The sequence below is a fragment of the Dreissena polymorpha genome, chromosome 6 (genome assembly GCF_020536995.1).
Source record: "Dreissena polymorpha isolate Duluth1 chromosome 6, UMN_Dpol_1.0, whole genome shotgun sequence".
Lineage (NCBI taxonomy): Eukaryota > Metazoa > Mollusca > Bivalvia > Myida > Dreissenidae > Dreissena > Dreissena polymorpha.
Window position 1 is genome coordinate 36,895,792 of NC_068360.1, and position 11,435 is coordinate 36,907,226.

An 11,435-nucleotide genomic window follows, 5' to 3' on the forward strand; every position below is an offset into this window, starting at 1 on the left:
TGTAAATTTAGTTTTAGTGCAGATTCGTTCATACGATACAAAGATACAGTTTGGTTTTACGGATCATTTTAATTTCCTGCAACGATATCTATTCTTACGGCACACGAACACTAACTCCGATTCTAATAAAAAGACGAATGCTTCGGTTATTGTAGGAAAATATGTACGAAATATCTTCGTCACAACCGGCTCGGGGCGCTAATTTGTATTTGCTGCACATTATGAAATTCCTCTTCAATGTATATTTTTTCTAGGTTAGTTTGTGGTATTGTTATATATTTTTATCAATATATTTCAATTTAACACATAAAAATCGTGCAGTTTCACTTTAACGCCTATTGTATTTTTCAAGAACATTAAATGTTTAATTTTAAATCCTTATGTGTATTGTCGTGTATTTTATAATATATTATTTGTCCTATATGATTAAGAAGTTATATCCTACTCGTTCTAAACTGCGAGATCATGTCATGTCAGTATGCCAATGCTTATTTAATGTGGTAATTAAATTAATTGAAAAAAATCGTGACTTCTATGTATTTATATCGTTTAAATACTAAACCTATTTCGAGCATTTGTCTGCATCAGTAGCATAAATAATAACAGTAACACAGGACTTTGGTACTTTTACAATTATCGCATTTTAATAGAAGTCAGGCAGGTTATGAAATATAATAGCTGTTTTGCATTCATACAGGTAATTGCAGTCATTATATACCAAACGTTTTTACTTCACAATGGTATATTCTTCAACTTTTTCAGTACTCAGGTAGCTGTTAAGGCCATCATGGCCTTCTAGTTCTGTATCGAATTTACACGCAAAAACAACATTTTCAACTAATATGCATATATAGTTATTATTTGCAACTTGATATGGTAGATGTGTATATGCAAAACGTAAACAAGAATGATGAACAATAACTGCGATCGAATGATTAAGCTGTACAACTATTGTACTACACTCATCGTCATTGCGCTTATTTTGTATATGTTGAAAGAAGATTTATTCGATGTGAACAAAATTCCCGAAGAAAGATTTAACTCCGACCGTTTATTAGGAATTAAAAGCGAATTAGTGTTCTCCACTTTCGACAGGCGAAACTCACAGTAATGAGATTTGTCACCTTTCCACGTCCAATCGATGCGAAGCCGATCTCTTGAGACAGAAGTTACACTTGTGCATGCGATGTATAACAGTTTTTCGGAGAGTAAATGATTCTCTAGGAGTCGACCTTCAAATATTGGAATTTTAATATATGCATTGTACTTAATATTTATAACCACCAAAGATGTATTTTAAGGAGAAGGTTTGCCAATCCGTTTGAAAAGAATATGTATGTTAAGTGCAGGTGTTTTTTTAGAAACTGAGAAACTAGTTTATCAAATAGTGGCATCTTCATTTTCAAAATGTGGCTTATGTCGTTCGTCTTTGGCTAACAATCTAACAACAAACAACAATCTTACATCAAACAAACTAAAGACTATATGGTCTGAAATTCGTCACCAAACGTCACCAAAACCGCAGGTTTGTGTATGACTATTAAATGCGGTACTTTTGTTAATGGATAAGATCGGAATATGAACACCAGCGTAGTTCCCCTAACAGACGATATAAAATAAATATGGACTTTAAGCAACATGCAAGCTTTATTACACAACTAATCTTGGCAAATCTTCTGCAGCTTGTGGATGACCATACGAGTTTGAGTTTGAGTTTGCATGAACAAGTGAACCACCTATAATCTTTGTAAATAAACAAACCTCTTGTTCCTTCATTGTTACAAATACCCTTTTCGACTCATTATGTAGTATTTGATCACACTCTATAGCTTATCATGACCAACTTGTTTTTTATTGATATGTTAGTGTTTTTAATGCAGTACAATCAGAATAATACACACACTCGAATCTAAAAAGGTCGAGAAAAAACCTAAACCGGCTTGTTAACATGTTGTAATTTATATTCCATGTCCTCAACTATACGGTCGGGTTGCCTTATTGCATTTCCTGGGGTTGGGATAATTAAATACAGCTGCAAATTAGATTTGGAAATCTAAATGAGATTTTGAATGATAGACACATTTTAAATTGGATTCCATGAATTCTAGTCAGTTGCAATACTTAATTGAATTGTGTTGTATTTCACGGTTAAATGTAAATCTGGTTCTTTATGCTACAACATATTGTCTTGGTGTAATAATTGGACTGAATACGTTTTGTAATTTGCATGTGTCATGCCGCCTTAACGAAGTGAGAGAAGCCGTTGTTTATTGATTCAAGTACTACACTTGAGGCTGCGTGTGTGTTTCAATTTGATCACAAATTATATGCGTAAACGTATTCAACATGTTGGAATTAAATTGGCCCGGCATCCAGCAACAGTCAACACTTTCACGATTATCGCATTAAGGACATACATTTTATTTTCAATCTTGACTACCAAATGCACAGTTTGTGTAAGATCGTGATATTTTTATAAGAATTAACGATTTGAAACATTTTAATACTTTTGCAGGCAAGCAACAATTGTTATCAAATTTCAACCATACGTATGCAGTTTGTGTTTGAACGTTATTATTACGTAGAGGTCACCGATTGATCACAGGCACAAGATGAATGGCCCTTCACTGGAAGTAGTCGTTATATGTTTTAACTTTGTGAAATATTGCGTATTTAAAACACACTTATTTCACAATCATTTACGTAATGCCTTCTAGGTTGGGAAATAATCATGTTTATACGCTGTATAGGTGCGAAAGCTTTTCATAATTAACTTTTCAGATGTGGCGTGTTGCTGTTGCATCACTAGCTTAAGTTGGTATAAAACGACATAACATTTCGTATTACATATTTAAATATCAAGATATTGTTCGGTGATAACATTTAAAAGACAATACTTATCTGGACATTGTTATGATGTTTTCATGGATAGACCTGTTCAACATAATAGATTTACTTATTTCTACTTAGTAGTGTTGTTACTCCTCAGCTCATGTTTTCTTCCTTTCATTCTCTCACAAAATCCATACAATGTAAAGCCAGACACATCATCAAGTACCAGAAACTGTCTCTGTAGACAGATTGAAGTCATTTGTATTCGCCATATACTTCCACTTTTATTTCAATATTACCGCGCTGCGGCAATGGACGAGAACAAATAGCTCTGTCCTTAGAAAGCCTTTCAGCTATTTCAATACTGGACAACTTTAGCTGGATACAGGCAAATGCCTACTGTCGACGGTCAATCGTTTCGTAAACCTGGACATAAGTTGTCGTTTAGTCTTCATATAATTCTGGACGATTTTATGAATAGGTATTTATTTTATTATTATTATGTTGTTGTTTCTTTAATTAGAATTATTTTAATTATTGTTATTATTGATACTATTATAATAATGATAATAATAATAATAATAATATTACTGTTATTATTGTTATTATTATTTATTGTATGATTATTATGATTATAATTATTAGAAGTAGTAGTATAAGTATATTATAAAATATGGTGTGCTAAAATTGTTTTGAACCTTAGCTTTAAAGGTTCTTTCAATTAATATTGCCATATATTCATATGTAATTAACTTTATTATATATATATATATTAACTCCTGATAAACTTCCGAAGTGTCTTTGACAAAAATACTTTTTTATTTATATGTGTAATACACCGCAAATGATATAAAATTATGTATGGAGCGTATAGAAAAACAGGTTACTGCGCTTTCGTTTTGTTACATATCAAATGAGATTTCGTATCAAATAACAACGAGGCTTTTTTGTTTATCATACCTTTATATCCACATTTATAATATATAATCACTGCGTCTCTGCATTCTTAACATGATTTAAGGGGCTACGGCAAGAAGGAACCAAGGAAATTGAAATTATATGGGTTTTTTTATAGAAAGGCGCTTCATTAAAACATATTTAATAAGATAATCAAATATGATACACAATAATTTGAAAAATTTATACAGAGACTTAACGGGTATCGACCTCATAAACATTAATTTTACCTTCTGGGATGTATACAGTACTCACAAAATGTACACATCAAAGAGCAAAGCAAATAGGTCCAATACTATAAAATAACTTGTATCTGTATTTTCATAAACTTGTCTTAATTATATTTACACTGCTTAGCGAGATTATATGCCGTTATAACTGTTTTCAAATAGAGATTCTGTGAGAAGTTTACCCGTTTAGGCCATTTTAAAGACATAGTTCTTTTAATATGTTGCGTGACGTGCGACGTGTTTTTGCGTGCCGTTATGTTCCATAGCACAAATAATTTGTAAAACACTATAATAAAAAACAACAGAAGAGGAATTGTACATTTGTGTTTGGTGTTGTTGCTATTTGTGTCTACAATTTACATATTTATATTATGTTTTGTGTTACATTGTCATCTCTAACTAATAAACTGACTTCAAAGGTAATCCGAATAATGTTACATTCGCTGCTATTAATGCTTACTGTCCTAATATAAACATTATATCATGCCTCATAACATTAGATATATAGGAATGATATTACCAAGTTAAAGCTGGCTTCGGTCGCTGTTTCGAATGATTCGCAGTTCTGTTTAAGAGTTGATAATTGTGTTCACAATTGTATTTATGTTTTTAATTATCAATTTATTTTCATTCCAAGTGTGTTATACATTTTCAATGCTTTTGTCTTAATTAAGGTAAATTCAATTTGAAAAAAGTGAGCTTAAGCTGATTCTCTTAAATCAGAAAAAAGAAAAATCAATACATTTGTGCATGGTGTTGATTGTATTGTATTTCAGCATCGAATACGGGAGACAAATACGTTGTATTCAAAACTATAATTTTCAGCTCTGTCTTTTTCAGTGTCAAGTATGATTGGGTTTGTGTTAGTCAAGAGAATCAGCAAATCGTACATCCTCGTTGTCTTGTTGCTGTACGCCTGCTTGACATATCGCATGTTGGAATATGTTTTCCAGGATATTGCGCAAACGGGTGCGTCGATTAAAAATTATCGCTTCGACGGGAAATTTGAAATCCAACTGGAAAATGTCACATTTCTTATCAACAAGCTATTGCACCAAAGAAACAATCTAAACTCAGGTGATTACAGTTTACTGAAAATGCTTCGTGAGCATAATATCAAATCAGAAGTAGATATAGAACCAGTATTGTTGAATGAAGACTATGTTGTAAGTGGCGCGTATCCAATTAAAAAACGAGTGTACACACCTACTAGTAAGTACATTATTAATTGTAAAAATATCCACGAAATAGATCTCAAGAGAAAAATAGGCCATGGCGTTTCCAAACAAACTCTCTTGGGAGATTTTAGAGGGATGCCTGTAGCCGTTAAAATGGTAACGAGGCACCAAAGAGAAGTACGGCATTGTATCGAAAAACTCAACCACTCGGATACGGAGTTCCTAAGTCACCGCGCTAAGTGCTTCATGTTCTCTAATATGAAACTTATGAAGAAAATTCTTATGTTGGAGCAACTCAGCCATCCAGGATTTATCAAGCTTCTTGGCTACTGCGTTCGCAACGAGGAAAGTGATACAATGGATCTCAGCGAAAGAGGAGTGATTAGCGTATATGAACTAGGAACAAGGATCTCTGTGTACAATCTGCAAGCCTTAACTTGGCGGGAAAGAATTCAGCATAGCTTGCATTTGGCTAGATTTCTTTATTATCTGGAATTTTCACCCCTTGGATCATTGCGGATACGAGACTTTAAAGAGGAACATTTCTTAATGAGTAATGGTACACTGAAAATGATCGATCTAGATGATGTGGACAACTTAGAGCCATCTTGTTCGGTTTATGTGAACGAAGTAGAACATGGTAATATAACTTTTGAAAGTCAAAATCAAGGTTGTGACTTTGCAATTCCGTGCCACAAAGGGTTGTGCGTCGGTTTTAATGCGAAACAAAACATGAAGTTCATGTACAAACTGTTCTTCAATGTTTTGATCTTCCCAACAGCAATTCCTAACCCGTTGTCTGGCGATCTTAGAAATGTATTACGAAGACTTGATGGCAATCGTATTTCAGCTGCAGAATTGATTGCTATTTTTGATAAATTATCCGCCTTCGATAATTGATAACCAAACGGTTTATACTTTCAATTTTCCTTTATATTTAATCAAGTAGAACATTTTTAGTGTGGTTTGTATTAAATTATTCGACCGCCTTCTGAAATCAATGAAGTTCGATATATTTTGCATTGTGAAAACACATAATATAGTGTTGCTGAAAACTAGTTTGAATTATGGCATAATACTATATAATTTGAACACAAACTCATAAGTATTCATAAACCATTTTCGACACACAATTGTGCGTTAGATTTACCGTTATGAATAGAAGCCTCTTTGTTGCACTGACAGCGCTTCAGATAAGATGCGTATCTGCGTATTTACGCATTAAAAATAAATAAAAAAAAGCTTTTAAAATCGTCCCAGTACGTACCATTACGCTATACAAATTTTTTACGTATTTTTAATCGATTAAATGCGTAACCGGTTTAGCCAATAATCCAGTTCAGTGTTTAGTGTAAGTTAACCTTTGAATCAAAATAAAGTCAATCAAAAGAACATTGTAATCAAAATAATCGTGCTCTAGGTTTGAAAAAGGGACGTTTCAAGCGAACAGCGTCTCCTGCTTGAAGTAACTGTATATTACAATATGTCAATAGAGATCAATCTAATGATGCTAGAATTGTTAAACTATTTTAAGCCATCTTATTGTCACAGCAGTTTGAAGTAAGATAAGAAAACCAAATATCATGGTGTCTTTATTTTCAATTGCACAAGCAGTGCCATATCTTAGTTAAATTCATTGCAAAATGACATTTATATACTACATGAATACTATATACAAGAAAGACCCAATCATGACAGATGTACAACACATGTAGGTTGAATATTTTAAAGAATGTCTGTTCATATCATCATTTAAAATTTATTCTGTTTGCATTTATTAATAACAAATAATATTTGTTTCTAGATTAAACACACCATGTAATATGTCAGTTTTCTATGGAAATGGAAAATACCCCTCAATATTCCTAAATACCCTTAATGGCTGAAACAAAGCAGTAAAATACCCTTAAACAATAATCTCAGGGTGTAAAATACCCTTTAGACTAAATCCTTATCTGAAGCTCTGGTTGCACATGATATCGGTCACTTGCCATTAATTAAGGACCGGTGGATGTAACGAAGCCTCTTTGTTGCACAGGATATCGGTCACTTGCCTTTAATTAAGGACCGGCGGTGGTTTCTCGCCCGGTGATGTCCCCGTAGGTTTTTCTTAAAATAACTCTACATAGTAAGTAGTTGCCATAAAAACAGCTGTTTTAACTGTACAGAGCAAGTAGTTGCCGTAACAACAGCTGCTATAACTGTACATAGCAAGTAGTTGCCGTAAAAAACAGCTGCTTTAACTGTACATAGCAATTAGTTATCGTAGAAGCAGCTGCTTTACTTTTGATGTCTATTTTTAAACACAATGTATACATAGAGCGAAACCAAACAAAATCAAGTTAAAATATAGTTATAACTATTGCCACAAATACTATTTGTATTTATAATGCATGCTGGTCGGTACGTTTTCTGAAACTAGTTCTAAATCTTTAGTATAAATCATTGAGAGTTTGTGATTAAATGGGCTTTAGTTGTTCATTTAAATTGTCAGTGTGTGATTGTAGATGTATATGCTTGATATAAACAACTTTAAATTCAAGACAAACAGCTTTAAAACAGTTACTATTGTATTATATGCAAACACCATGATCAAAGTCCATGCTTCCTATTGCAAACACAAGAGTATTCACCATTGTGTTCTTGTTATCGAAACTTAAAGGCGTTTGTTTTATATTATTAGTTAACATTTTAGAATACAACCGCTTAGCAGGATATTGCCGAATTGTGTACGAGTAGGTTGTCTGGAAACATGTTTTGCTGCAATTCGTATAAGGCTGTAATTTGACAGTGACCAACAGTGTAGCAAAATAATGAATGACTCTGTCACTAAGAAATATATTCCCTCATCTTTAATAGTATGTTTCTGGTCTAGCAAAATCGCTGAAAGCCATTTGGTGTGCAACAAATCATTACCACTGTCCATGCGAACTGAGTAATTTGTCAGAAAGATATTTTGCATTGGGGTTTTGCACGTAAATTGCACGTAAATAGACCGTCTCTAGATTAGCAGTGACATTTAGAAACCTTAATCAAACTTAATATACGAGGTATTTCCATATTGCCATAGCATTAGATATATATATATATATATATATATATATATATATATATATATATATATATATATATATATATATAGCTACAACTGGTATAATGAATGTAATGTGCTTTATAAAATGAACTTCCACTAACAACGACCTTTCTTAGCAGTATATTTATTTTAACACGATGACATACATGATGTAAGGCTGCTGTATACATTGTATGATTCAATATTTTGAAACACCATGACCATAATACTATTTTTCTCATATTCCGATTGAAAGTTGTTGTTATTTCTAAGCCGTGATTGGATTTTACCTGTAAAGCAATAATCACCAATCCGTTTGATATGATGTAGTGTAGTGTAATATGAATTCTACTCTTAACATTAGTGCTATTGATTTCCAGTAGGATATAACGTAGCCATGACACTAACCGTTAACACTTAAAGGGCTCCTGCCACTCAATGACATTTATCTAAATATCTGAAGCATGTATTGATTGCACAGGGATTTTGTAAAAATATGGACACAGTTTCTTTGCGCCTAGTTTCAGTCAAGCATGTGTTCCGTTATTTCCTTCTAAATATTTTTACAGCGTACATGCGTATGGTTTTCCTGTATGTATATAATAGAAAAATAATATCAACTAGTTCTCAACCATTTTTGTTGCCTTCTGATACATTATTAATTACAACATTAAAACGTATACCAGGTATAATGTTTAACGTATTCCATTTTTTGTTATGTGGATATTTTTATCGGAACGTACAGACATTCTGCGAGAAACACGTGTCCAGTGTTATGACTGGAATGGTTAATGTTCATGCAACCCCGTGTTGTGTACTCGCTGCTCAGTTCATTAAAATGTATTAGGTAAAGCTAGGCTTGGTAAAATATATTTTTTGCGAATTCTGAAAAGTTAAAAAATTATCTGACTTGAATATCGTCGAAAAAAAAATTGTCTTGAGAATCATATGCCACTTTCACAACATTTCTGATTTCTTGTCTTAATTAGTTCGTAACAATGTGTGTCAAAAATGCACCACGAAATAATCAATCGTTATCAATAATAATGTATTATGATTGGTTCTTGATATATTAACTATATACTTTATCACGCGCATTTCTGAACTATTGTCCAACTTTAATGTTTTATATTAAACATCAAATAGTTTTAATTGAACTGTATGTCATTGTTTCAAAAGAGTTTTACATAAAAATCAATGAAACATTAGTTTTATATCGTTCGCATTTAACTTCATAAAAGCCTTGAATAGACCTATAGTTGGTTAAATAATAAATATGCTGATACCCATTTAGGCATTAATACCAATCAATTCGTGTATTGTTTATCTCTCTAAAAACTTAAACTTTGTTAACTTTCAGTTATTAATTATTTATGTTCAATACACTCAAATCATTTACAGCACATGCATACTATTTAGAATGCTTCTAAATATATACCTGTTTCGATGTTCAGGTTAAAGTTACTGATCAGTTTAGTGCGAGAAAAGCATAAACATGTTAGCGTCGTTGAAATACATATACGATGATGACATGCGTTATGAAATAAACAAGAGATGTGTTTGTCAGAAACACAAAGCCCCATACTGCGCCCCTTTGATACATGTTTTTTTACCTTTGACCTTGAAGTATGACCTTGACCTTTCACCACTCAAAATGTGCAGCTCTATGAGATACACATGCATGCCAAATATCAAGTTGCTATGTGAAGGGACATAGAAGTTATGAGCATTTTTGAAAGCTTAACGCCAAACCTAAACGCAAAGTGCGACGGAAGGACAGACGGACAGACAGACGGACGGACAGACGGACGGACGGTCCGATCACTTTATGCCCTCCTTCGGGGGCATAAAAATATATCATTTGAAACGTATATAAATTAAAATAGACATGAAATAAATGTCCCGCCTAACGAATTATCCATTCACTGGTGTATAAATGTATTTAGTTTTTATTTAACAAAACCTTACTTAGTCGGAAAAACAACAACAATGTACATGTTGTCAAAAAAGACGATATTCTATTGGCTCTTTTCGTATTCGTACATTTGTATTTTCCCACAATGGCAGAGCAATTTTTAATAAAATTAAACATGAAACCTCAATAGTTAGGAAATAATTACATCCAAAATGTCACAGAACGCGTTTTATTGGAGTTTTTCAGCTCTTTGTCCGAAAATTGTAATAACTTTTGACGCCAAATCACATAGCTACCAATATAATGTGTCATAAATAGTCAACGATGTCCTTCGAAAACCGCTCAAGTCATGTTTGGTCATTTTTGGAGAAGAACTTTTCACGTGAAATTGACGAAATGAATTGCACGATTTTTTTACAGATGATCAGAATATACGTTGTTTGTTAAACGATTGCATGTATGTCTTACATAATTGTCCTTCTGCATGTAACAGCATGCATTTAATGCTGCTTAAATATGTTCAGTTTAAAAAGCCCCAATGTTCTCATGAGTTTCCTTTCTCAACTGGCTTTTTATATCATATCCAACATTTTCTGATAAAATGGGTCATGAAGCCGCCGTTCAAATAGTAACAAACAACAAGCGCGATTAAATCGACTGAAATTTGTTTACGTAACATTACTTTCTTAATACAAATTTCATCAATTAAAAACCTACTTATTGTAAGTCAAAAGAATGTATTTAATATTCGAAACTATTCGTGAATATAAGACAAGTACCGTATTGGAGTACGGTTAAACTGTTGTGTTCGCAATATTTATTCTGAAAACTGATTCACCGTTTACAAGCACATTGCCGGTTGTTGTTTGGTAGATGTTCGGTCTTGTAAAGTCGATGTATAACTTTTGAATGTAATTGATTGGCGTCCAAATATAGCGGATATGTCTTAATATAGCGTCTGAAGTGATACTGTTCTCATACCGACCATTATTATATTAATGGAAATGTTTACAGAATACCAGTAAAGCGTGTGTCATTATTAGAAAAGAAATCTAAAAAGTTGCTCTTAGTAACATTTAAGAACTATAAGTGAAAATGTATGCTACTAAACCTAGAAATGTAGGATGAACAAAACAAATAAAACCGTGCCACTCTCATTTGTTTGCAAATACCATCATATACGTCTCAGCGAGACTAACGGCGTTGTTAAATGATAATCGAAAAAATGCGTCCAAGTTGTTTGGATACTG

General features: G+C 32.8%; 1 protein-coding gene across 1 annotated transcript; it reads left to right on the top strand.

Moving 5' to 3' along the window:
- The first annotated feature begins 5,350 nt into the window (after positions 1 to 5,350).
- On the top strand, positions 5,351 to 6,097 carry LOC127835588 (extracellular tyrosine-protein kinase PKDCC-like). The gene has a single exon (XM_052362022.1). It carries the CDS (start codon positions 5,351 to 5,353, stop codon positions 6,095 to 6,097), a length of 747 nt encoding a protein of 248 aa, XP_052217982.1.
- The last annotated feature ends 5,338 nt before the right edge of the window (positions 6,098 to 11,435 follow it).